This window comes from Alosa sapidissima, chromosome 16 (genome assembly GCF_018492685.1).
Source record: "Alosa sapidissima isolate fAloSap1 chromosome 16, fAloSap1.pri, whole genome shotgun sequence".
Taxonomy (NCBI): Eukaryota; Metazoa; Chordata; class Actinopteri; order Clupeiformes; family Clupeidae; genus Alosa; species Alosa sapidissima.
In genome coordinates this window covers 32188684-32215893 of record NC_055972.1, presented here as the reverse complement: position 1 = coordinate 32215893, position 27210 = coordinate 32188684, and the positions used below count along the sequence as shown (strand labels likewise).

Sequence of the window (27210 nt, the reverse complement as noted above, 5' to 3'; positions counted from 1 at the left end):
CACGGAGGCAGAGGACACCGGTGTGTAGCAAAACGACTTCCTCGTCCTGCGATAGTTTATATAGGTATAGTAATTCAAAATCCCCATGCTATTTTCCCATAGGAAAAATTGCAACATACCCGATCTCATTATATGGGCAAAGATGGCAGCTTTTTCGTAGACAATCTTCAGAGGTCTATTGCTATGCCTGGATTTTCTGCTAAGACGTAGTAGTAGCCATGATATTTATGAATATGTGTGACGACTCCCGAGGCTACTCTGTCATTCCGTCTTTCAGCAGCTTTTGTAATACTACACAGCTCTAAGCCCTGTACTTTGTTCTGTTCTCTAAACAGTCTGGACTGTAGTTTTATATTCATTCTTGTATACTCTTGGCTTTAATACTGCTGCAAGTTGGCTGGTTGACTGGTGTGACCTCAGAATAAAGAAACCTGCATCTACCCCCTGCATCATGGATGACTTGTTACAATATGTCCATCCCCACCCCACAAGTACAATACTAGTTAAATTTTCTACATAGCCAACTACATGGACCTTTCAGAGATGATGTACAAAAAATCCAAAGCAGAAATCTTCACCTTGATATCAATTGCCTCACGATAGTTCTTGTAACACATAAAAAACCAACATATGGAAATACTACAAGGTTAATAACATGATATTCAATGGAGGGTATTTTTCAATGCATCAATGGTCTAGAAGTTGCCATTTTGAACTTTGACCCTCATTTCCACTGAACTTCATTACATTTTTAAACATCTGAGAAAAGCTGAGGAAAAACTTTCTCGATGACATGGGGTTTAGTTTCCATGATGTACACTCACCCTAATGTCCAGAGAACTCTTGCATTCACTTTCCAAAGCTGCACAGATCAAGTCCCATCTACTTTGGACAGTGTTTCCACCCTAAAACATACATATGAACTATTAAACAAACCTTAAAAAGATAAAAACAAAAGTTACCATTCCATCATCAGAGTTGTTAACTTGCTGATGACCAACTGTAATCCATTTTGTCAACACATTCAAAACAACTTCACTTACTTACAACCTACAACCTACTTCTGTCTCAACTGGGAAGAGGTTCTTCTCCGAACAGGGCAGCTTCACAGAAACGTCATCCCAAGCATCTCTGAACTTGCTCGGGTATGGGACAGGGACATCACCTTCTCTAAGCAGATCTGTCTGTTGAAATATATAAATCAAATCGTAAAAAAATCATGAGAGATGACACTGAACTATTGTGACAATCTAGCAAGATGGTAAGATCTCACTAAAACCAATTGCTTCATTATTAAAAAATAACGTTACTCCGGTATGCAGGCATAGCTCATTTGTTCCTGGCAAATCACTGGCCTTTGACCCCCACAACATTGAGTACCTAAACAATGCATGTAACCTTTGTAATGATTAACTATGCAAGGCTTGTGGCAGATCATTTATCATTCAGCAGATCATCTTGGCATTGTCTAAATGCATTGAGTTGTTGCCATTTTATTTGCGTTAATCAGCAGTTGAACAGGTGTATATCCTCCCTCTCTCTCTCTCTCTCTCTCTCTCTCTCTCTCTCTCTCTCTCTCTCTCTCTCTCTCTCTCTCTCTCTCTCTCTCTCTCTCTATATATATATATATATATATATATATATATATATATATATATATATATATATATACACACATACATATATATATATATATATATATATATATATATATATATACATACATACATACATACATATATATATATATATATATACATACACACACACACACACACACACACACATATACCAGAATTGACCTAAATACATTAAATGTTAAGTGCACTGGTGCAACCAATGAAAATTTTAGATCGCACAGATTTTTGAGCACATGTGCATCCAAAATGAAGCCTCGATCTGGCCTTGAATTTTGTACTGAAATTTGTGCAGACATTTACATTGGTTGTTAAGTCCATGGCTGCCTTTGTGAATTTCAGGGTTCCCACTTTAATTCAAAGTATAAGTATAAGTATATATACTCTTGATCCCGTGAGGGAAATTTGGTCTCTGCATTTATCCCAATTTGTGAATTAGTGAAACACACAGTGAGGTGAAGCGCACACACTAATCCCGACGCAGTGAGCTGCCTGCTACAGTGGCGCTTGGGGAGCAGTGAGGGGTTAGGTGCCTTGCTCAAGGGCACTTCAGCCGTTCCTACTGGTCGAGGTTCGAACCGGCAACCCTCCGGTTTCAAGTCCGAAGCGGTAACCAGTAGGCCACGGCTGCCCCAAACGCTTACCGCACCTGGTATTCCCAGGCGGTCTCCCATCCTAGTACTAACCAGGCCCGATACTGCTTAGCTTCCTAGATCAGACGAGAGCGGGCGTGCTCAGCGTGGTATGTAAATCATGACTTTCCCCTGACTAAAACACTGAATTTCCATGACCTACTATATAATGAATGGTACAATACACTGATCAAAGATTTCAGGAAGCCATGTAGCGTTGAATAATCTTTTCCTTTTTTAGAACAGCAGATGAATAAATGGGCATTGAATAAACAAAGTTGGGCTAACCAAAATGATTCAAGCAAGCAGTAAAGCTAATAACCAGATATACACCAATTCTGCATAGAAATATATGCATTTGTATTCATGTATTTTGGCAAGTGAATTTTAAACTGCTACAGAAAAATTCCCTGATATTCCATGACTTTTCCCCAAAAATGATACAATTCCCTGACTTTCCATGTCTGGAATAGACTTTCCAAAATTCCATGATATTCCAGAAATGTCATGACCCGTGGAAACCCTGAAATTTGTCCAGTGAGGTGCAGGATTAGCCTGGGAGAACCCAGAGTAACCTTTGCAAAGAGGTCATTCACTCCCATTTCCAATGTTCCTAAAACCCAGGCACCAATCATAAACGTGGAGGTGGGCTTAACATGATGACAACAAAGCAGTATTTGAAAAACGCTTGTTTGTTGAGATTATTGTATAAGTATAAGTACATATACTCTTTTGATCCCGTGAGGGAAATTTGGTCTCTGCATTTATCCCAATCCGTGAATTAGTGAAACACACTCAGCACACAGTGAACACACAGTGAGGTGAAGCACACACTAATCCCGGCGCAGTGAGCTGCCTGCAACAACAGCGGCACTCGGGGAGCAGTGAGGGGTTAGGTGCCTTGCTCAAGGGCACTTTAGCCGTGCCTACTGGTCGGGATTCGAACCGGCAACCCTCCGGAAACAAGTCCGAAGCGCTAACCAGTAGGCCACGGCTGCTCTGCATGTCATCTCCTTCATTGTTCTGATTGGTTTTAGGTCTATCAAAGTGTGTCCAGAGGCATTTTGATTGGCGTCCGTTGGTGACGCCCCTTAGCCTAGAAATCTAGACGCACCCTAGCGGCAGCAAATGTAATTTGGATGTTGCTGTTGAAGAACAGCATGACACGAGTTAAGCTTTTTTTAAGTTGGGAAAAGTTTGAACTAGCCAACTAGCTCTGCTGGTGGGAAAACACATGGGACTCATGAGTTGTAGCGCTGTCCTATTGCGTGCAGAGGGAATTTGAAAGACAACCGATTATCCCGCCCCTCGTACTGAGCACTGCCAACGGTGAGTCCCCAGACCCTACATTTTAATGTGGGTCTGGCTTGTCAGGCTAGACGCCCCTTGGAAATGGGAGATGAATGAACCTTGTCCAGAACCAATCACAATTTCAATTGAGATAAGTCTGGTGCTAACCAGGTTAGTGTAGGATGAGTAGACATCATAATTACCAACAATGACTTACTCTGATCATTACAGAATGACTGGGTGCAGCCTTCAAATGGGGCAATGGATGACCACACAATGGCATCCTCCTAAGCTCATCAACGGATGTTCCCCTCCACAGTTTGTCTCTTCTTTCTTCTGTCAGCTCACTTATCAAAGCCAATGAATTCACAACACATTAGTTAGCCTACTTTCCTTTCCTAAATATTTCATTCATTCCAGGCAATGACACAGACAATAATACTCTTACACTGCTATGACAGATAATATTTACCAAGGAAGTCTAGGTAAAGCACTGGGGTCATTCCACATCAATTCAACCAGGGCCTACGTACTTAGGTTTTAAAAAAATTACCACAGGTTACTCTACCAAACCTGACGATTTTGCTATATACTACTCCTATTTATGTACAGCATGCAAAATTTGAGCCTCCTACATGGTTTAGTTCTTGCGCTATGGGCTTGTGAACTTTGACAAAAAAAGAGGCCGAACAAAATTGATACCTCCCTCCCCCTGTAAAACTGGCTGTATCTTTGAAAGTATTGATCTTACATAAAAGTAATTTTACAGTGTGTCTCCTGGGTAACATAGGTACACCTGGTATTTTTTTTCAGAATTTTTTGAGACCTAAGTGCTTGGGCCCTGGTTGAATTGACGTGGAATGACCCACTTAATATACATAATGTGCAAATTATTGCATAATGCTTAAATTGTTCTTTAGGATGAGCAAAACATTGTTTAGACAAAACATGAGAAAAATACCTTTTGCAATTAGTCTTGTGTGCATCACTTCCCACAGTGACAACATTACATTGCTCACCTATTTGCTCTTTGGCACTTGTGTCTGACCTGTCTGAAGTCTTTAGCCCTGTTGTTAGACAGGAAGCACTACATGTTTCTACTTGAGCACAAGTCCCCTCCAGAGAGTCTTTGCACATGGAGCTCTCTGGGCTTAACATTTCCACATCCTGAGAAATGCATGGTGTTTCATTTAAACTTAGACATAGACTGGGGCTATCCCCGGTGGGAATGCCGGAAGATCTACAGTCTGATAAGCATGGTTTGGAAGGCTTCTGTCCACTGGGAGAATCCACTTGATTGACAGGCTGGTCAACAATTGCAGGCTCAGCTGACCCACTGTCACGTTCAGAGTCCATGTCAGAAGCTACTAATGGAGAGTTATCAATGACATTCTCATCACTTTTATCTGTAGACTTCTTATTGTGATTGCAGGTTTTAGTAGATGCAGAATCTTTTCCATCAGCTTGAAATGGTTTAAGGAGATGATCGTTTGTCCCCACCAAGTTTAAATCTGTACAATGGCTATAGAGAAAACACAAACATTAGCAAATTAGTTTTTAATTTAGCCAAACAGCAATGTGAATTGGGCAGCTTGATTGTATTTGTCACATGTGTTTTTCCCTTAGCATTTGTGTATCAATAGCAAATACACACACACACAATAAAACTTGCCATTACCTCTCAGGGTCCGTCTTTCCTTCCATTGCTTAAGGGCAGTAAGCTATATAAAAGACGTTATAACAGTCTACTTCAGAGAGAGAAGGATTCTTTTTCGCAACTGAAGGCACTGACTAGCTGGTATATTGATTCTGCATGTTGAGTAAGAACTCATTAAAAATTAAACAAACAATAGGCAAAAGTCAAGAGCACAATGGAAACTGTAAACCCTTGTCAAACTTAATTAGTTTCGTTTACGGGTAAGATCTAAATACGCACACAAAGACATGTGGGGAAATCACCTACAACTAGTTCCTAAATACTGATTTTCGACGGTGCAACGTTCAGGGTTGTCAAAGGTAACGGTGTATTTCAGCCAGGAAACGTGTCTTATATCCTTGTTGATGTTGGCTGCGTCTTTCAGCCAGGTAGTGTTACCAATCCTTATTAACGTTAAGTAAGTCTTAGATGAATTGTGTGGAGCATTGGACCATAACGCGGCACAATGCCTTAGCTCTAGATCACTTTAGAAAGCATGCGACCTGTCGTTTACTACTGTTACAGTAATGGCAGTTACTGATAGCTAGTTGAAACGTTATACTGGTGATTTGTTGTCACGTTAGCTAATAGCTATTTCAATGATTTGCCCAAATATACGGCCTACCGTAGTATTAAACAGAAGGGCATATCCAACAAGACCAACAATAACAAAAGTTAAATTAAAATATTGTCAGTAACTTACACTGAAAGTCTTTGGTAACGTTACTTCTATCGCATGCTAGCCAACAAACTCTTCAGTTAGCTTTCTATTGGCGTTCATGTCTATTAGCTAGTAATGCTATCGCTAACTGCATTTGCGACTTAGCTATACTGATAGAGCCATATGAATAGTGTAGCAGCTACTTCATTTCTAGTCACATAACAGCGTAACTTACGTTAACAATATGCATAGTTTTTCATTACAATGACTAAATTAATGGTTTGTTCTCCACGATGTTCGGGGAGTTAATGGTCGTGCCACTAGGTTATCGATAGTTTTCCTGCCTCTAAAGATAGTTTTACTTTCAGTGTGTGACGTCTAATTAAAGAGACCAAGGGGGTGGCGCTATATTTTTAAAGAGACATCTCCAGTGGTTGTTCCATAGGTTGTTCCAGAGTAAAATACGGTAAAAGACAGGTTGTTGGCTGTTCCTGTGGTTTGTTCAGACGCTAGATGACGCTCATGAGTCGAGACGAAGTAGATATGACAGCAAGCTCACCAGTCTATGCAGCTGGATCCTAGCCCCTAGGGTGCGTCTAGATCAGGGGGTCAGGATTTGGAGGGTTAACCAAAGATTGTTAAGGAGGAGCAATCTTTGGGTTAACTCCCTCTCCTCTGGACGCGCGAAATGGTTAGGCACTCCCGTGACGTCACATTGTCGAGCTGCACAGTCCCGCCCACAGCCAAAATGCGGTTAGGTGCCGGATGTAAGATTCCCATTCATTTGTCCCATTGACGTTTGGAAAAATCCGTATCTAAAGAGTTTTACAGCATGTCTTAGGCTAACCAGCTACGGCATAACTCATAAGCATACAACATATCATTTCGAGTGAAAAAACGAAGAGAAATTTCAAAAAAAGTCAAAGGTACAAGACTGTGTACATATTTTCATTTCCGAGCGAAGGAACTACTCATCCCATAAACCACCGCGCCTCACTGAATAATATAGGCAAAATCGGCGAGATTTATTTTGCCATTTCCAACCGGCGACAGCACGCGAACCCTTTCTTCAAAACAGTGATTTTTATATAGTGATTGTGCAGTTAATAGCAGTTATTTTAGGAGTAATCGTGTAAATAATAGTGTTTTGATATTGAATTTTATATTTATCACCGTGTATTTTATATCGTGTGTGTGAAAGCGGTTAACGTTAACGGCAGTGCTTCATAACGTTACCTGACTCATCCTATGCTGCTAGTTTAACATTTAGCTAATGTTAGTTTAAACACTCAAACTTTTCAGGTTAACCTTTAGCATTTCTGACATTGTATGTCATTACATAATGCAGCTAACATTAGCCTACATGCTGCAACACAGGTATGAAATATATTATGTTTTAGTGAGTGTCCAAAGGGGTGAAAGCCACTTTAAATCGGGTCACATTATTGACTGTTGTGTGTCCGAGAGTCAGTTTGTGGGTTTTGTAAGGGCCAGCATTAGGGACAAGACCTACAAAGTTGTGGTGAGTTAAGCAGGGAGGTTGGTAATGTTAATGCTGCTAGCAGTGCTAGGTAACATTAGCTAGGCTACTGTAGCCTTCATACTGTATGATTCATATCAATCATTAACCTAGGAATACTTCGTGCATTTAATGAACATTTTGTGTAATAATTCACGGCAAATTAATAAACTGAATATGGTGGTCCAAGAGCAGACCATGCATCAGCCCGACTGAGCAGTGATGACAGCATAGGATGAGTCAGGTAACGTTATGAAGCACTGCCGTTAACGTTAACCGCTTTCACACACACACGATATAAAATACACGATGATAAATATAAAATTAAATATCAAAACACTATTATTTACACGATTACTCCTAAAATAACTGCTATTAACTGCACAATCACTATATAAAAATCACTGTTTTGAAGAAAGGGTTCGCGTGCTGTCGCCGGTTGGAAATGGCAAAATAAATCGCGCCGGTTTTGCCTATATTATTCAGTGAGGCGCGGTGGTTTATGGGATGAGTAGTTCCTTCGCTCGGAAATGAAAATATGTACACAGTCTTGTACCTTTGACTTTTTTTGAAATTTCTCTTCGTTTTTTCACTCGAAATTATATGTTGTATGCTTATGAGTTATGCCGTAGCTGGTTAGCCTAAGACATGCTGTAAAACTCTTTAGATACGGATTTTTCCAAACGTCAATGGGACAAATGAATGGGTATCTTACATCCGGCACCTAACCGCATTTTGGCTGTGGGCGGGACTGTGCAGCTCTATGGCGAGTAGGCCTAGGCCAGTGATCCTCACTATTTTTTACACAAGAGCCACATTGGCAGTGCAAAATCAAAAAGAGAGCCACTTTTACAACAACATACTAACTCACCTTTGCAAATGTGCATTTCTACATATAATATATAATATACATTCTAATATAAATACATATAAATAAATATCCCACAAAAAAGAAATAACAGCCAATATAGCTAAATATATACAAGCCAAGGCTTAATAACTTCCTTTCACCTTCATTATTTGGGTGAAGGGAGAAGTATAATTCAGATGTTTGCGTTTTTGTAGTGCAGTAGCCTATTGTATGTTTATGAAGCACATTTGAAAAATATATTGGCTGTGTTACCACATAGCCTAGCCCACAGTGGGTCCCATTTAGAAACGGCCACATAGCACATTCGCGCTTTCCGTGATACACGCAGATGCATGAAATGTATTACAACTTATCGCCACAAGGTGGCAGTTTAGGTCTATATACGGCCAGAGCCGTATATAGAGATTATATAGAGACTCTATATGGACCCTTTCAACAAGGTAAACAAAAACAATGCTTGAACGTTCTATTTGGGCCCCAATCTACTTCCTCTGCATTAAGATAACATATGGAATGTTTAAAAGGAAGTCTTGTGGGGCCAACTATGATGCTGATAATGGAACTCTCTTGAAAGGGTCCATACGGCTCTGGCTGTAGCATTGCCGGTAAACAGGGCAGCGGACTGCATTCAAAGGCGTTGCAAGTGGCAGTGAGATACTGTAAGCAGAACGAAACTAAAGATCACCTCGTTGAAGTCACACAGTAGACTAGGCTAAATCAGAGCCTACTTTTGTTTTTATCAAGATGATGGCCTTTGGCGAACAGTTTAGGCCTACTCAAAATGAGTAAAACCAAATTTGGCGAAATCTCGCCAAAGCTGCATATGAGCCACCAATTATAGCTTGACGAGCCGCATGTGGCTCGCGAGCCGCGCAATGAGTAGGCTAACACTGGCCTAGGCTATGTAGGCCTAAAAGTTAATTAATGATCAACGTTTAATGACAGTGGGTCTAGGTGATACAATGTGTAGTGGGCAGTGGGATAACTAGCTTCTATTGGTTTCCGTTTGTGGTGACTGCTGACTGAGATAAGGGGGATGAGATAGCGCCACAGAATAAATCGCCATGGTGACTTACCATAACATATCCTGCCCCCTATCCCGCTTTTGTGCAACTGGATCACGAATAAATTGAGCCAAGATAACCAAGACGGAGGAAAAAAAGACCGGTTTGGTACGTGTGGACTAGGCCTTAATCCCTTATGCTAGTTTTGTGCAATGGCCCCCCGGCCATGTTACAAAGAATCGCAAACACACACGCAGCGGACAGTCAGACTTCGCGGATCGCGTGACCGGCGGCGGTGAGGCAGCCGAAGCTTCGAGCTGGATTCGAACCGGGGATGCTACTGGCATAATTCAATTCATCATGTCGGTAGTATTTCTTAAGAAATGTATAAAATAAAAACAAAAATACTTTGTCATTATTACCATTTGAATATATATATATATATATATGGTTGTCTAAACCCATCTGTCAGGCTGTAAGAGAGTGACAGAAAGTGGAGTGACACATTCATTTCCTGCCTACTCCCATGCATGTAAAGGCCGTCCCCTCTTTACTTAAACAAAGTTATCCACTAGTGCTTAAGGGAAATCTAGATGTGACATGCCAGTGCGACAAAAGGAGCTAGGATGCTGCGGGTTAAGATAGAATCATTACAGATTACTGATCATTACAGAATGACTGGGTGCAGCCTTCAAATGGGGCAATGGATGACCACACAATGGCATCCTCCTAAGCTCATCAACGGATGTTCCCCTCCACAGTTTGTCTCTTCTTTCTTCTGTCAGCTCACTTATCAAAGCCAATGAATTCACAACACATTAGTTAGCCTACTTTCCTTTCCTAAATATTTCATTCATTCCAGGCAATGACACAGACAATAATACTCTTACACTGCTATGACAGATAATATTTACCAAGGAAGTCTAGGTAAAGCACTGGGGTCATTCCACATCAATTCAACCAGGGCCTACGTACTTAGGTTTTAAAAAAATTACCACAGGTTACTCTACCAAACCTGACGATTTTGCTATATACTACTCCTATTTATGTACAGCATGCAAAATTTGAGCCTCCTACATGGTTTAGTTCTTGCGCTATGGGCTTGTGAACTTTGACAAAAAAAGAGGCCGAACAAAATTGATACCTCCCTCCCCCTGTAAAACTGGCTGTATCTTTGAAAGTATTGATCTTACATAAAAGTAATTTTACAGTGTGTCTCCTGGGTAACATAGGTACACCTGGTATTTTTTTTCAGAATTTTTTGAGACCTAAGTGCTTGGGCCCTGGTTGAATTGACGTGGAATGACCCACTTAATATACATAATGTGCAAATTATTGCATAATGCTTAAATTGTTCTTTAGGATGAGCAAAACATTGTTTAGACAAAACATGAGAAAAATACCTTTTGCAATTAGTCTTGTGTGCATCACTTCCCACAGTGACAACATTACATTGCTCACCTATTTGCTCTTTGGCACTTGTGTCTGACCTGTCTGAAGTCTTTAGCCCTGTTGTTAGACAGGAAGCACTACATGTTTCTACTTGAGCACAAGTCCCCTCCAGAGAGTCTTTGCACATGGAGCTCTCTGGGCTTAACATTTCCACATCCTGAGAAATGCATGGTGTTTCATTTAAACTTAGACATAGACTGGGGCTATCCCCGGTGGGAATGCCGGAAGATCTACAGTCTGATAAGCATGGTTTGGAAGGCTTCTGTCCACTGGGAGAATCCACTTGATTGACAGGCTGGTCAACAATTGCAGGCTCAGCTGACCCACTGTCACGTTCAGAGTCCATGTCAGAAGCTACTAATGGAGAGTTATCAATGACATTCTCATCACTTTTATCTGTAGACTTCTTATTGTGATTGCAGGTTTTAGTAGATGCAGAATCTTTTCCATCAGCTTGAAATGGTTTAAGGAGATGATCGTTTGTCCCCACCAAGTTTAAATCTGTACAATGGCTATAGAGAAAACACAAACATTAGCAAATTAGTTTTTAATTTAGCCAAACAGCAATGTGAATTGGGCAGCTTGATTGTATTTGTCACATGTGTTTTTCCCTTAGCATTTGTGTATCAATAGCAAATACACACACACACAATAAAACTTGCCATTACCTCTCAGGGTCCGTCTTTCCTTCCATTGCTTAAGGGCAGTAAGCTATATAAAAGACGTTATAACAGTCTACTTCAGAGAGAGAAGGATTCTTTTTCGCAACTGAAGGCACTGACTAGCTGGTATATTGATTCTGCATGTTGAGTAAGAACTCATTAAAAATTAAACAAACAATAGGCAAAAGTCAAGAGCACAATGGAAACTGTAAACCCTTGTCAAACTTAATTAGTTTCGTTTACGGGTAAGATCTAAATACGCACACAAAGACATGTGGGGAAATCACCTACAACTAGTTCCTAAATACTGATTTTCGACGGTGCAACGTTCAGGGTTGTCAAAGGTAACGGTGTATTTCAGCCAGGAAACGTGTCTTATATCCTTGTTGATGTTGGCTGCGTCTTTCAGCCAGGTAGTGTTACCAATCCTTATTAACGTTAAGTAAGTCTTAGATGAATTGTGTGGAGCATTGGACCATAACGCGGCACAATGCCTTAGCTCTAGATCACTTTAGAAAGCATGCGACCTGTCGTTTACTACTGTTACAGTAATGGCAGTTACTGATAGCTAGTTGAAACGTTATACTGGTGATTTGTTGTCACGTTAGCTAATAGCTATTTCAATGATTTGCCCAAATATACGGCCTACCGTAGTATTAAACAGAAGGGCATATCCAACAAGACCAACAATAACAAAAGTTAAATTAAAATATTGTCAGTAACTTACACTGAAAGTCTTTGGTAACGTTACTTCTATCGCATGCTAGCCAACAAACTCTTCAGTTAGCTTTCTATTGGCGTTCATGTCTATTAGCTAGTAATGCTATCGCTAACTGCATTTGCGACTTAGCTATACTGATAGAGCCATATGAATAGTGTAGCAGCTACTTCATTTCTAGTCACATAACAGCGTAACTTACGTTAACAATATGCATAGTTTTTCATTACAATGACTAAATTAATGGTTTGTTCTCCACGATGTTCGGGGAGTTAATGGTCGTGCCACTAGGTTATCGATAGTTTTCCTGCCTCTAAAGATAGTTTTACTTTCAGTGTGTGACGTCTAATTAAAGAGACCAAGGGGGTGGCGCTATATTTTTAAAGAGACATCTCCAGTGGTTGTTCCATAGGTTGTTCCAGAGTAAAATACGGTAAAAGACAGGTTGTTGGCTGTTCCTGTGGTTTGTTCAGACGCTAGATGACGCTCATGAGTCGAGACGAAGTAGATATGACAGCAAGCTCACCAGTCTATGCAGCTGGATCCTAGCCCCTAGGGTGCGTCTAGATCAGGGGGTCAGGATTTGGAGGGTTAACCAAAGATTGTTAAGGAGGAGCAATCTTTGGGTTAACTCCCTCTCCTCTGGACGCGCGAAATGGTTAGGCACTCCCGTGACGTCACATTGTCGAGCTGCACAGTCCCGCCCACAGCCAAAATGCGGTTAGGTGCCGGATGTAAGATTCCCATTCATTTGTCCCATTGACGTTTGGAAAAATCCGTATCTAAAGAGTTTTACAGCATGTCTTAGGCTAACCAGCTACGGCATAACTCATAAGCATACAACATATCATTTCGAGTGAAAAAACGAAGAGAAATTTCAAAAAAAGTCAAAGGTACAAGACTGTGTACATATTTTCATTTCCGAGCGAAGGAACTACTCATCCCATAAACCACCGCGCCTCACTGAATAATATAGGCAAAATCGGCGAGATTTATTTTGCCATTTCCAACCGGCGACAGCACGCGAACCCTTTCTTCAAAACAGTGATTTTTATATAGTGATTGTGCAGTTAATAGCAGTTATTTTAGGAGTAATCGTGTAAATAATAGTGTTTTGATATTGAATTTTATATTTATCACCGTGTATTTTATATCGTGTGTGTGAAAGCGGTTAACGTTAACGGCAGTGCTTCATAACGTTACCTGACTCATCCTATGCTGCTAGTTTAACATTTAGCTAATGTTAGTTTAAACACTCAAACTTTTCAGGTTAACCTTTAGCATTTCTGACATTGTATGTCATTACATAATGCAGCTAACATTAGCCTACATGCTGCAACACAGGTATGAAATATATTATGTTTTAGTGAGTGTCCAAAGGGGTGAAAGCCACTTTAAATCGGGTCACATTATTGACTGTTGTGTGTCCGAGAGTCAGTTTGTGGGTTTTGTAAGGGCCAGCATTAGGGACAAGACCTACAAAGTTGTGGTGAGTTAAGCAGGGAGGTTGGTAATGTTAATGCTGCTAGCAGTGCTAGGTAACATTAGCTAGGCTACTGTAGCCTTCATACTGTATGATTCATATCAATCATTAACCTAGGAATACTTCGTGCATTTAATGAACATTTTGTGTAATAATTCACGGCAAATTAATAAACTGAATATGGTGGTCCAAGAGCAGACCATGCATCAGCCCGACTGAGCAGTGATGACAGCATAGGATGAGTCAGGTAACGTTATGAAGCACTGCCGTTAACGTTAACCGCTTTCACACACACACGATATAAAATACACGATGATAAATATAAAATTAAATATCAAAACACTATTATTTACACGATTACTCCTAAAATAACTGCTATTAACTGCACAATCACTATATAAAAATCACTGTTTTGAAGAAAGGGTTCGCGTGCTGTCGCCGGTTGGAAATGGCAAAATAAATCGCGCCGGTTTTGCCTATATTATTCAGTGAGGCGCGGTGGTTTATGGGATGAGTAGTTCCTTCGCTCGGAAATGAAAATATGTACACAGTCTTGTACCTTTGACTTTTTTTGAAATTTCTCTTCGTTTTTTCACTCGAAATTATATGTTGTATGCTTATGAGTTATGCCGTAGCTGGTTAGCCTAAGACATGCTGTAAAACTCTTTAGATACGGATTTTTCCAAACGTCAATGGGACAAATGAATGGGTATCTTACATCCGGCACCTAACCGCATTTTGGCTGTGGGCGGGACTGTGCAGCTCTATGGCGAGTAGGCCTAGGCCAGTGATCCTCACTATTTTTTACACAAGAGCCACATTGGCAGTGCAAAATCAAAAAGAGAGCCACTTTTACAACAACATACTAACTCACCTTTGCAAATGTGCATTTCTACATATAATATATAATATACATTCTAATATAAATACATATAAATAAATATCCCACAAAAAAGAAATAACAGCCAATATAGCTAAATATATACAAGCCAAGGCTTAATAACTTCCTTTCACCTTCATTATTTGGGTGAAGGGAGAAGTATAATTCAGATGTTTGCGTTTTTGTAGTGCAGTAGCCTATTGTATGTTTATGAAGCACATTTGAAAAATATATTGGCTGTGTTACCACATAGCCTAGCCCACAGTGGGTCCCATTTAGAAACGGCCACATAGCACATTCGCGCTTTCCGTGATACACGCAGATGCATGAAATGTATTACAACTTATCGCCACAAGGTGGCAGTTTAGGTCTATATACGGCCAGAGCCGTATATAGAGATTATATAGAGACTCTATATGGACCCTTTCAACAAGGTAAACAAAAACAATGCTTGAACGTTCTATTTGGGCCCCAATCTACTTCCTCTGCATTAAGATAACATATGGAATGTTTAAAAGGAAGTCTTGTGGGGCCAACTATGATGCTGATAATGGAACTCTCTTGAAAGGGTCCATACGGCTCTGGCTGTAGCATTGCCGGTAAACAGGGCAGCGGACTGCATTCAAAGGCGTTGCAAGTGGCAGTGAGATACTGTAAGCAGAACGAAACTAAAGATCACCTCGTTGAAGTCACACAGTAGACTAGGCTAAATCAGAGCCTACTTTTGTTTTTATCAAGATGATGGCCTTTGGCGAACAGTTTAGGCCTACTCAAAATGAGTAAAACCAAATTTGGCGAAATCTCGCCAAAGCTGCATATGAGCCACCAATTATAGCTTGACGAGCCGCATGTGGCTCGCGAGCCGCGCAATGAGTAGGCTAACACTGGCCTAGGCTATGTAGGCCTAAAAGTTAATTAATGATCAACGTTTAATGACAGTGGGTCTAGGTGATACAATGTGTAGTGGGCAGTGGGATAACTAGCTTCTATTGGTTTCCGTTTGTGGTGACTGCTGACTGAGATAAGGGGGATGAGATAGCGCCACAGAATAAATCGCCATGGTGACTTACCATAACATATCCTGCCCCCTATCCCGCTTTTGTGCAACTGGATCACGAATAAATTGAGCCAAGATAACCAAGACGGAGGAAAAAAAGACCGGTTTGGTACGTGTGGACTAGGCCTTAATCCCTTATGCTAGTTTTGTGCAATGGCCCCCCGGCCATGTTACAAAGAATCGCAAACACACACGCAGCGGACAGTCAGACTTCGCGGATCGCGTGACCGGCGGCGGTGAGGCAGCCGAAGCTTCGAGCTGGATTCGAACCGGGGATGCTACTGGCATAATTCAATTCATCATGTCGGTAGTATTTCTTAAGAAATGTATAAAATAAAAACAAAAATACTTTGTCATTATTACCATTTGAATATATATATATATATATATGGTTGTCTAAACCCATCTGTCAGGCTGTAAGAGAGTGACAGAAAGTGGAGTGACACATTCATTTCCTGCCTACTCCCATGCATGTAAAGGCCGTCCCCTCTTTACTTAAACAAAGTTATCCACTAGTGCTTAAGGGAAATCTAGATGTGACATGCCAGTGCGACAAAAGGAGCTAGGATGCTGCGGGTTAAGATAGAATCCGCCAAAGGGATACCTAAAAAGACACTCGGAAATCCAGACCCTTTTGTCACAGTCATATTTTGTGGTGAGCCTCAATTAAATTATACCGCAACGTTCAATGTAAAACTAGGCTAATTATAGGCTACAAATAAGCTGTTTAAGGCATAGCTTACAAACACACTAATGCATTGAATATTTAACTTGCACAGATTGCTATACGAAACTTTTCGCGATTTCTCGATGATACATTTTCGCTTCAAATAATACAGAAATTGAGTCAGACATGAAGTGAAGTGGGAAAAATCATGTCCAAGTATTTGCAATTTGTCCTTATAAGGACATAACATCCCCTTTTCCTGTCAGAAGTAGCCATACAGCTGACATGTTCTAACATAATTCTCTGACATAACACATGTTTTGATCTTAAAAGATGAAAAGAAGAAGACAAAGCATATAGACAATGAGGTAAATCCTATCTGGAATGAAGTAAGTGTGATATCTTTACATACCCTATCACTTAGAGGTTGTGATTCAGATGGAAGTACCTTGTCAATTTGTAAAATCCTGTATTGACTGTTTATACAACATACAGTACAAGATGCCATGGACAATCTCACTTAGCTTAACTCTGTAATTGCAGGACTTAGAATTTGACTTGAAGGGGCAGTCTTTGGTCTCCTCCTCGGTCATTGATGTAGTTGTGAAGGACTATGAAACCATCGGAAAAGACAAGTATGTACTCTAATTTGCCCATCTAAATTTCCTTTAGGTCACTTTTAAAGATGTAGGCTACCATGAGGAAACTTATTTAAATACTCTTACCAAAATACCAGTACTTTTCAGTACTTTGTGTTGTGGCCCTGTACATATTCACTGATATCTCATTCACTCACTCAGTTTAAAGGTGTTGCATGTAAAAAAAAAACTGATGGCTGTGCAGTGTTTGGTGAAAATGTGGAATCGGAGTTTAAACAAAAGAGAGAGTACAGCTTTCGATTAGTTGCCACTCCCAGGACATAGGACAAATATGTTGAACTGATCTTCCTCAATAAAGTCTCATGGTGATATAATTACTGTTTGAATTATTTTAATGTGCTAACTTATATTCATATTTAGGCCTACTATGCTTTGTGTAAACCTTTTTGTCATTTTTATAGACCTCATTTACATTAAACTGTTACACTGCTTTTTTGCTACTCAAGTACACAGAAATGATTAAATTTAAAAAATGCATACATTTAAGATACCTTCTGTACTGAGGTTTCCATTGATTCACTTGTGTGACACAACAGTCTTTTATGTATTGCACTCTTAGATTCTTTTGCATGTACAGTCAAGCAATTTTCACATTCTCAGCCAATCTTTTTGAGCTTGTGGAGACCTGTACCAGCAGATAGGCTGATACAGGTCATGCTTCTAGTATTCCTTCAGTGCTGTTTTATTTGCAACCATCCATGTAGAGAAAAGATTGCCTTTGTTTCTGTGCCACTGCTAGGTGTCACAACAGCCTACTCTATCAGTGCAGTTTATTGTCAGATACTGGAATGTAGTACAAATGTCAACAAATAAAAACACAAAAAAGTCCTTTATCTTTGTCCTTGGTTTAACTCAGCTATATGTTTTATAGTAAGAATCAGAATCAGAATGCCTTTATTGTCATGGCACAGAGTACAACAAAATCGGTTAGCAGTCCTAATGGTGCATTCAATAAATATATATAAATGTACTGTAAGACCATTTATTAGTGTTGAGAATACAACATAATAGTTTTGGCAGAATGGCTTGGTTTGGTAAGGGTGGGGTGGCAGTGCTGTATATTGTACAACAACTTAACACCCCCAAATACACACACAGTTATATGGTAAAGTAAATTTACATGACCATTAACAACTGCAGTAAATGATATGACAAATACAAGGTGGCCATTAAGACGAGAATTTGAATAGAAAAAGGTATTCATGACAGGTATTCGTTTGGTAAGCTCAGGAGCCAATTTTGAATGACCGAGGAATGATTTAAATGGACCGCCTTAATAGAGAAACTATGATTGGTTCTGGTAAATCAGCTGAGGATCATCTGATGAGCTAGGCGTGTGAATTATAGTGGCTTGCCTGAACTAATGCTTCACTTGATCTGATGGAAACTGTGATGAACGACACTGTTAAAGTGTAACTCCGGCAAAAATTGACCCCAGGGTCTTTTTCTGCATGAAAACACATCAAATAAGCCGTGGAGACAGTATTTTTCGTTGATCAACCACTACGGTGAGCGAAACGCTTCCCAAATAGCATTTTCTAACCAGTAATATTGTTCAAAACAGCACCAAACCTCTGAGGACCCTGAGCAAGCTATATACTGACGAGGTTTGGTGTTACACTTTAAGACGTTAATACGTATTTTTCCATAAAGTCACTCTCATCTTCAGCCAGTCAATTGTTCCATCACCTATTCATTATTTATAAACCTGGGAGATCAGATGTTTGGAGGGTATTTCTCCCCTGTCAGTTTATTACCTCCACTCTCAACAAATATTCACACTTGATAAATAAAGCTTGCATGTTTTTCAGTGACCAGCTACAGCTATGTGGTTCCGGTTGCTAGTTATTACTGCTACAATATATGTCCTTTTTAATTATTTCTTGCTGTGAACTATCTACACACAGCATACATCTTTAACATAGGAATGGTGCAGCAATTTCTCAACAACACTTCCTCTTAAACTGAAGTAATTTACAAAATTTCTGCCACTGTTATTTTGTGTTGGTTGTGCAACATGGTAACCACCCAAAAGAGGAAAAGAAACAGTAATTCATCACTGGTTCAGTATGATTCATCCTCAGGCCTTTGCTGCTCTATGTGACCATGGTTCAACCCTGGTTGACTTCATGTATGAAAGGGTTAACTTTAGCCTGGCGTAACCACACTCAATTATATTCAGAATTTCAGTCTGGTATCAGTCCATTTTGATTTGATTGTGGGGTGTGTTTCAACCGATACGAGGGCAAAATGCCTCTGCATGCAATTGGAACCAGAAATGCAAAAAAGCATATAGTGCAGTGTAGACAGTATACAGTTAAAGGAACAGACCGACTTTTTGGGACTTAAGCTCATTCACCGTATTCCCCAGAGTTCAATAAGTCGATGCAGTATATACACTTCTCATTTCCGTGCATGTAGTTACTCTGTCTGATGCACCCACCGCTAGCCTGCTTCAATAGCCTACACCTCCCAATAGTGACAAAAGAATTCCAACATTTTCCTATTTACATGCTGTGATTTGTCTAGTTACAACGTGTACAAATAACAATGTCAAATGAGACACAGCCCTTTTGTAAGCTTATAGATACTTGGAAACTTTTCATTCAGGGAAATCAATGCTCCTTGGGGTTTGAAGAAGTATTGTAACACTGGAGCTTTTCAGGCGCTGCCTGCAAATCACTTTGCCCAAGTAGCTGTGCTTCGCCGGAATGTGAACATAGTACCATGTATGTATGTACACTAGTGATCGTCAGGTGTGTCATGGACAATTATCTAATTTCACTTCATTGGTCCAAAAAGATAATCTTCCATTAAATAATTGTTTATATTGTACTGGTCTCACTGAGCGTATGGCTGTGGTGTTGGTAGTATGCTGTGAGTGTAATGAAATTACGTTGTTGATTTACAGACAAAAAACAACAACATACAACAAAACACAAAACACAATACCATGCAGTAGTTGTTAAGATTTCATGGTTAATGTTAAAGGAGAATTCCGGTGTGATATTGACCTATAGTGTATTGAAACATGATACCGAGTGTGAACGTATGTCTCATAGCCCATCTCGGCTTCAGATTCAGATTCCAAAAATAATTCAGTGGAAATGCATGGATTCCAGTTGCTGCTACTGGAAGAAACTGGAATCCATGCATTTCCACTGAATTATTTTTGGAATCTGATCCCTTATCATATCTGTTCATTCTTACTCATTGCTCGACTTATCGTGACTAAATTCAAGATGGCTGCAAACGCTAAACTTCGTGAAGATACTGTCTGTATAAATTGTCTTGTAAGTAAACTACCAGTGCTTTTTCAAAGTTCTCAATGTCTCGTTTTAAATGTCAGGGCCCTCGGAAGTCTACCAATGAAGGGTGGAGATACATTGAGCCTCGTAAATGGGTGTAAAACAGTGATTTATTTGCATGGCTAGCCCGATGCCGAAGCACCACTATTGAAAAAGCTGTTGGTAGCATCGGCTAACTAGCGCCAGATTTTGGAGTGCAGGGGACAAGCCGAGATGGGCTATGAGACATACGTTCACACTCGGTATAATGTTTCAATACACTTTAGGTCAATATCACACCGGAATTCTCCTTTAACTTCTTCATGATGCATCATAATTCACATGTTTCACTCTCCTTGAAACAGTGGATGATTTGATCCTCAGACAGTTCCATCCTTTTTAATAGCTGAAAAACTACAGGGCACCCTTTTCAAAACCAGTGTCTTCATTTTTGTCATGGTCATTATATAGGACAACTGTAAGCATATTAACCCATTGTTCTTTTGTTTTATACCCACAGATATACATATAATTCTCCCTGTGTTTAGTTTACTGAAAAGGGTCTTGCATAAAGGTGATTGTAAGGGACCTGGGTTTGTTGGAGTCTTGAATATTATAAAACAAATTAGACAATGGTACATTTCATTTTTGTAATATTTGGGATTTTGGTGTGCCGTGAGATTTTTTCAGTGTCAAAAATGTTCCGTCACACAAAAAAGGTTGAAAAACACTGGTTTACAGTAAGGATATGTGCTGTGTATTAACAGTAACATTATAAGAGCAGATTGATATAGTCAGTTAAAAGAGGAGTGGGGTCATTCTTCACCCTCACTCACTGCCAATGGTATTTACTGCATACAAATTTGTGTATCACATTTCTCTCCAGATTTATTGGATCTGCAAATATATCCCTCAAAGAACTGGGCTCTGGTCAAATCAGGTCTCTTCCTGCAAAAAACATCTCTCTTTTGGGTGACAAGAAACAAGATACAGGGGTATGTCATTTGATTTATTACATCATACTTGCAAGTATTTGTCTGCCCACTAACCCTGAGTAATTTGCGTCTTGCCATAGTGAGTGTGATGCCTGATTAAAGGCATGCTGGTTTTACAGTTGATGAGTATGTAATGTAGAGAGAGTGAGGTTTCTAACCAATGGAAGGAATTTATTTTAGTAGGCTATATCATTTATTCTGTGTATGACTTTGCAGCACTTTATAGCACATATTGACATCTCATTATCTCTCATTGCACTTTATACGTCTCAAAGGCATCTCATTGAAATACAATGTTTGTTTCAGGCTGTAATTAATCTCATAATTGACTATAAGCCTCCAGCAAATGCAACATCAAGTGCAAACAATAGCAAGGATAAAGAGTCTGTTGCAGAAGAAGCGGGTAAGCACAAGGATTCTCCTTCTCTGTAACACTTATTTTGTCAAAATATCCCTTAGACAGACAAAAATAAAACAGACAAAAATGTTTTAATATGTGCTGTTATCTTCTGTAAGAAAGTCTGTTGAAGTTGTATCTTCATATAATGAGAAATCACACTGTGAGGTAGATGTACTAGCACGTGTGCCTTCTTGAAGCTTATATCCTTGCATCATGTGCCTAAGAATGGGACATGCTGCTGTATGTACAAACAGACCACACTTTGGTAAAGATGCACTCTGCCTGCCCCACATTCAGAGAATGGCCAGTTGTGGTTTTGCTACTGATCCATTATGGATTCGTGGGAGTTTTTTTCCTGAGTTTTGTGCAAAAACATGATATGTAGAATGTATGAGAACTAGAAGCTGAACGATATGGAATTTTAAAGACCGATACCGATTTCGATATTTGAGGAATTCAAAAACCATCAAATGCTAAATCAGCCTATCAATCTGGTATCCAAATGAATATTGGATACCAGAATATCTCTCCCACTCGCTTCCTATCACTCTCTCCACTGTTCTGTCAAATTGAAGGCATTAAGCCCCCCCCCCCCCCCCAAAAAAAAAAAAAAAAAAAAAAAAAAATATATATATATATATATATATATATATATATATATATAAAAATATCAAGAAATACATTGAAAAGAGCAGTTGGTAGTGATAATTTGTTTTTAAAGGTGGGGAAGTGGAGGCTACATGTGTGCTGAAGTAGCGGAAATAGGCAAGTAGGTCTCGCTGCAGAACACAAGATCCAAGGGGTGGAGCTGGATCTTGGTCAGGCTCGGGGTTGTGGGACATAACATGTAGTGACATGTAGTACGCAGATTCTTCTTCTTCTTCTTGTGAGCGTTTATTGGCATATTAGTCACCCTTCACTGTAAACCCCAACAGGTTCAATGAACTCAAAATATTTGATGAAACTGATTACCTCAAAATATTTAGCTATGTTAAAAAATATTTTAAGTAATTTACTTAAAATGAGACTTTTTTTAATGCTCAAAATATTTAAGGACGAGGATAACATTAAAAAGAATAATGTGAGAAATAGATATTGTAAGTTATTGTTACATTAGTCAGACAAGCTCTTAAGACTCCAAATCTTGAAAAATGAACATTTTAAGTAATTACTACTCTAAACTAGAAGTTATTCACACTCATTTTTTTAGGAAGTTGATGAATTTGACAAACAAACATTTTAAGTAATTGCTACTTAAATTGTTGATAAGTTCAATGAACCTGATCATTTTGAAACCATTGTTAAAACTAACAAAATTGACACTGGAAATGGAGTTGATGTTTTTAAGTTATCACTCCTAATAATATATTCATGTTATCACCATGACTCATTCAGTTTCTCAAACCTAAACATTATCACTTCAGTCTCTTATATTTTTAAGTTGACTTCACTCTATTGAAACACATTTGACTGTTTAGGTTTACTATTTACCTCAAAATCAAAAATATTTTATTTGTATGATTCAAATAAAAAACTACTCAAAAGACAATTTCAATGCAGATTCCATTTATTTAAGGATTCCATTAGAATTCTAACAGAACAACATCCCCAGCAATGCGGTTAATAGAGAACATCAAAGAAATAACAACCTTTTACCACTTCAACAAAGGTAATAATACTCAAATAACAAAATAATAGGCCAACATAAATAAAAGCAAAAAAGCTCCATTGCTTGCTTAAGTATTAACATGCTGGCAGTACCAACCATGAGATTTGGAAAACAGAATGCTTACTCATCCATCATCAGCAATTTATTTTTAAGGCTAAGCAGCAGTCTAGGAGGTAACCGCTTCAGGTCTTCCAAACCCATTATAATTTTTTTAATGAAATTAAATGTGTAGGACAATTGCTTTGGATAATCGAGATGAAGCATAGACTGTATATATAGAACTGGACAGTGTGCCGTCTGTTAAGAGTGATGCGAGCGTTAGTCCAGAGCCCCCTGGTGGCTGGCTGCAGTACAATGTGTAACTCCGCCCATCCCCATGTATTTCAATGGCCAAGTAGCCAACTTTCCGTGTCACTTTTCTCATCTAAAACTATTTTTGTATCAACAACTTTTTATTCGAAAAAATAGTTTTCAAGATGCTTCAATACACACAATTTTTCTTTTCTCGCTGAAATTATTTTTTTTAATGTTATATTAACAAATCTAAAAGGGCGTGTTTACACCTATGATTGACAGCTGGCTGCAGACACTACCGCGTCATCGCTCACTTATTTTAACACCTGATTTCGACCCTATGATTTCGACACATAATCTAACCTAAATAAGTGTTGCTGTTATTATCATTAGGCTATATCTTATCACAGTCTGACTAAATACATATTGATAGTCATACATTGTGTAGTTGCTGGTAAGAGACATCGTTGTTAGTTGTGACAGATTCTTTGTGAAAAAAGATATGTTCTGTTGTTTCGTAGATGCTAAGTATATTAGCTCATAGCATGCTACATCATGCTAGCATTAGCCAGTTGATAGGTAAAGTAAAAGGGCTCTGCTATATTGATCCGAAGTGACGTTAGCCATAGTCACCATCATTTACAGTCCTACTTGTTTGAAATGGTTTAACGTAACCAGTGATTGCCGCCATCATCGTTGCAACTTCATTTGAATATACTTTGTCACTGGAGAAGGCGATGTAAAGTTTCATTAACGTTAACTCTTGCTTAGTTTTGCGAATGGCAAAAAACGCCACCTAGCCTGCTAGGTCGACAACCTCGGTATGCCTATTGGACCATAGCTTAACGTGAGGAGGGATTCAAAGTTACAAATGGCCAATTTGCTTAGTATGCTCAGAACAGCGGTATCTGAAAATGCGTTAAGGTATCGTTGTTACCTGCGATTGCACTGCTGGAGAAGCATTTTGCATGAGAAATCCTCCCGTAGCATTTTGCGGGGTAAATCCTCCCGTAGACGTACATCATTTCAAAATAATACGTCTAAATTGAAAACTGTGACAACTCATTGCTAGGCCCTCTCAATATGTCTGTAATCGTATGTCTCTACCACAGGCTTGCTAGTCTTTCACCAGAGAGGGTGCTCCATTATAAATCAAAAATGTAATACTGCAGCCTTCATGTCAGCTGTAAAAATATGAGAACATGGACCTACTACATCAGGACAGGATACTCTAAGCATTTTACACATAATCAGGAAGCTACTTTGCTGTTCAGTGTGTGATGTGTTTAAAGTGGTACTACGTTTAAAGAAACATTTTTATTCTTTGTTTCAAGTGCATAAGAAAATACCACATTATGATGGTTATGGTTACCCTTAACAAATACAAAACAATATAATACTTAAAACAGGGATCAATCAATAGCCTAATGAAATAAACAATGAGGGGGGAAAGCAATAATAAATAATAATGCCCATTCAATCGATAATATAATAACAATAACATGGTAAGACTACATTAAGGAGAATATCAATAATAAACAATGTCAAATTAATCAACAGCCTATAATGAAAATAAAACAGTACTACTGCATACAAACCATAATGTATAAGAAGTGCTTAAAAGACCAAAAACTATCACAAGAACGAAGAGCACTGGGCAACTCATTCCACCAACATGGTACCACTGAGGAAAAGAGTCTTGAATTTGACCTAGCGTTTAAGACTGGTCGACACAACAGAAGTTCATCAGAAGACCACAGTGGGCGGTTGGGGATGTATATCTTGATCATTGAATTAAAATAACAAGGAGCAGATCCAGTCAATGTCCTATAGGCCAAAGTGAGAGATTTAAATTTAATTCTGTCTACTGTAGGGAGCCAATGGAGAGTAACTAGGAGAGGAGTTACGATGTGTCCTCTTTGGCTGATTGTGGCATGTTGCAGCATTCTGAATGATAGATCACACAAAAGAAATAAAAAACATTCAATATTGATTTAGTATCAACCAATAATTAATCTGATATTAACATTCTTGTAACATCTACATCTTTGTGTAGGCTACAGTTAAATACTAAGCAATGGCCTCTGACTTAAATACCAAGGCAGTTAAATGACCGTGGTATAGTCTACGTGATACACAGGACTACACAGTAAACCCATTTAAAATAGGCAAGGATATGTATTTAATAACATTTGGGGTTGCTCACAGTATACCCACCACTACAACTAACTAACTCGACTACACCACTAGTTCAATGGCGCATTGCAATTTACATTTTGTGTGAGTTCAGGGGCATACAGAAAGTTGAAGTTTGGGTGACATCAATAAAGAAAATAGAAACAAAGGGATGTGTACAGCCTCAAGTATAAATGATGTCACATTAACAGAAGGTTCAGAGCAGAGGCAGACCTTTCTTGGTGCCATGCAAGTTATTGAAAGTCATGTGTTTTCAGAACGTAGTGGTGCTGTGCCATGTCCCATGTATAAGGGGCTTCAGGTTGATCCAGTGACGGTGGGTGATGATGTCAGGGAGATGGATGTCAGGGTACTTGGAGAAAGGGGGAGGACATGCCACCTCAGACCACCCCAGCCAAACATCTTCACGTAGGCATTCCCTTGCTTGCAGACTAATGTAGACCATGGAGACCACCTTGCCGCCACCTCCAGTACATTCAGTCATCACCCATATCTTACCTGCAAAAAGGAAAGTTACAATAAAGTTAGTCAGATAATTTTACAACATTACAAAGCATCTAATCAGGCACTCAACACCACTAGTAATACCAATTAATTAAATATATGTGTGCAATAAACTTCACAGCCTACCTATAATGTTAACTACACATTTAAATATGCGGTGTGAATGTTATTAACTTGCGTCAGCTTGAAAAATAACGTTATCAGTATGACTGATCATGGACGTTAGATGACAAACTAAGGTCTTTCTCAAATGTTCACCGATATCCCTGGGAAGTGACTGGTTCTTGGCGTAGCAGCTAGTGTTTAATGCAGGCGTTTCATTTATCGATCATTCACTTATGCGGTCTACAACTACTGACCTACCGATCTATTTTTTACAGTTCTATGCTACCGACCTACCATCACAGAAGTAGCTCGAACAGAGGTGTCGTTAACGTTAGAAAAAATGGCTAGTAGTTACATTAACACGAGGTTGATGAGGTCCATGCTTCACATTACGTTAACGTTAACTTGCGTTGCTTTATCACATCATACCGTTGCTTTATCACATCATATACTGTACTGACTGTCTAGTGTTATTAATCCCCATGTACAGTCAATGGTAACTCCATGTTGAGATGGCATACATGATATTTGAAAACAGCAACAACTAATAAAACCAATTATATCATGCATCGACTGTTAAGGGAGCTGTGTGCTAATCTTCACTTCAATGACTAACTTAGCCTCCCGGTAACGTTAATGTAGCTGCTAACGTTAGCATGTAATTCGCTGTCCGCATTTCTGTTGTTAGCTCATTAGTATTCACCATACTAAATTGTCACAGTCTATAATCAACATAATAAGCTCTCTTAGACGTATTTAAGAACAACAATAGACAAAAAAAAAACTTTTCAGTTGATACGCAACACTTACCAGACAAGAACAAACCGATTGTTGTTTGTACTGTTTAGCTAACTCAGTCACAGCCGTAAAAT

At 39.2% G+C, this 27210-nt stretch overlaps 3 protein-coding genes across 13 annotated transcripts in view; 1 reads left to right on the top strand and 2 right to left on the bottom strand.

The window, feature by feature from the left end:
* parga (poly (ADP-ribose) glycohydrolase a) overlaps positions 1–6285 on the bottom strand; it is a 38666-nt gene extending 32381 nt beyond the window's left edge. For 2 of the 7 annotated variants that reach the window (XM_042066028.1, XM_042066035.1), the window contains exons 1-5: positions 5238–6285; positions 4521–5081; positions 3777–3906; positions 1062–1184; positions 825–905 (exon numbers count right to left, since the gene is read on the bottom strand). In XM_042066028.1, the coding sequence (XP_041921962.1) occupies positions 825–905; positions 1062–1184; positions 3777–3906; positions 4521–5081; positions 5238–5263 (921 nt within the window). In that variant the 5' untranslated portion in view covers positions 5264–6285. The remainder of the gene's footprint in view (positions 1–824; positions 906–1061; positions 1185–3776; positions 3907–4520; positions 5082–5237) is intronic. The other 5 variants (XM_042066030.1, XM_042066029.1, XM_042066031.1 and 2 more) reach the window with 5 other exon arrangements.
* A 3492-nt stretch (positions 6286–9777) lies between these two features.
* LOC121685503 lies at positions 9778–12478 on the bottom strand. 5 transcript variants are annotated; one of them, XM_042066092.1, is made up of 4 exons: positions 12152–12478; positions 11431–11473; positions 10714–11274; positions 9781–10099 (listed from the first exon to the last, which is right to left on the bottom strand). In XM_042066092.1, exons 2-4 carry the CDS (start codon positions 11454–11456, stop codon positions 9961–9963), a joined length of 726 nt encoding a protein of 241 aa, XP_041922026.1. In that variant the 5' UTR covers positions 11457–11473; positions 12152–12478; the 3' UTR covers positions 9781–9960. The 5 variants fall into 5 exon arrangements, with proteins under 5 accessions (XP_041922029.1, XP_041922026.1, XP_041922028.1 ...); XM_042066094.1 differs by having other exon boundaries at positions 12345–12478; XM_042066091.1 differs by having other exon boundaries at positions 9945–10099; positions 11431–11561; positions 12345–12478.
* Positions 12479–15969: 3491 nt separating this feature from the next.
* The window catches only part of myofl (myoferlin like), a 42981-nt gene continuing 31740 nt past the window's right edge, over positions 15970–27210 (top strand). Inside the window, exons 1-5 of the mRNA XM_042066019.1 lie at positions 15970–16217; positions 16563–16618; positions 16773–16864; positions 21062–21170; positions 21477–21573. Of these exons, the coding sequence (XP_041921953.1) occupies positions 16130–16217; positions 16563–16618; positions 16773–16864; positions 21062–21170; positions 21477–21573 (442 nt within the window). The 5' untranslated portion in view covers positions 15970–16129. The remainder of the gene's footprint in view (positions 16218–16562; positions 16619–16772; positions 16865–21061; positions 21171–21476; positions 21574–27210) is intronic.

What these genes read in the sequence shown, in the direction of transcription:
- LOC121685503 (XM_042066092.1), bottom strand. Translation starts at nt 11,456, where the DNA reads ATGGAAGGAAAGACGGACCCTGAGAG. An exon ending in GGAAAGACGGACCCTGAGAG is followed by an intron (nt 11,275 to 11,430) that starts GTAATGGCAAGT and finishes TTTTCTCTATAG; the next exon opens with CCATTGTACAGATTTAAACT. An exon ending in CACAAGACTAATTGCAAAAG is followed by an intron (nt 10,100 to 10,713) that starts GTATTTTTCTCA and finishes GGCTTTGATAAG; the next exon opens with TGAGCTGACAGAAGAAAGAA.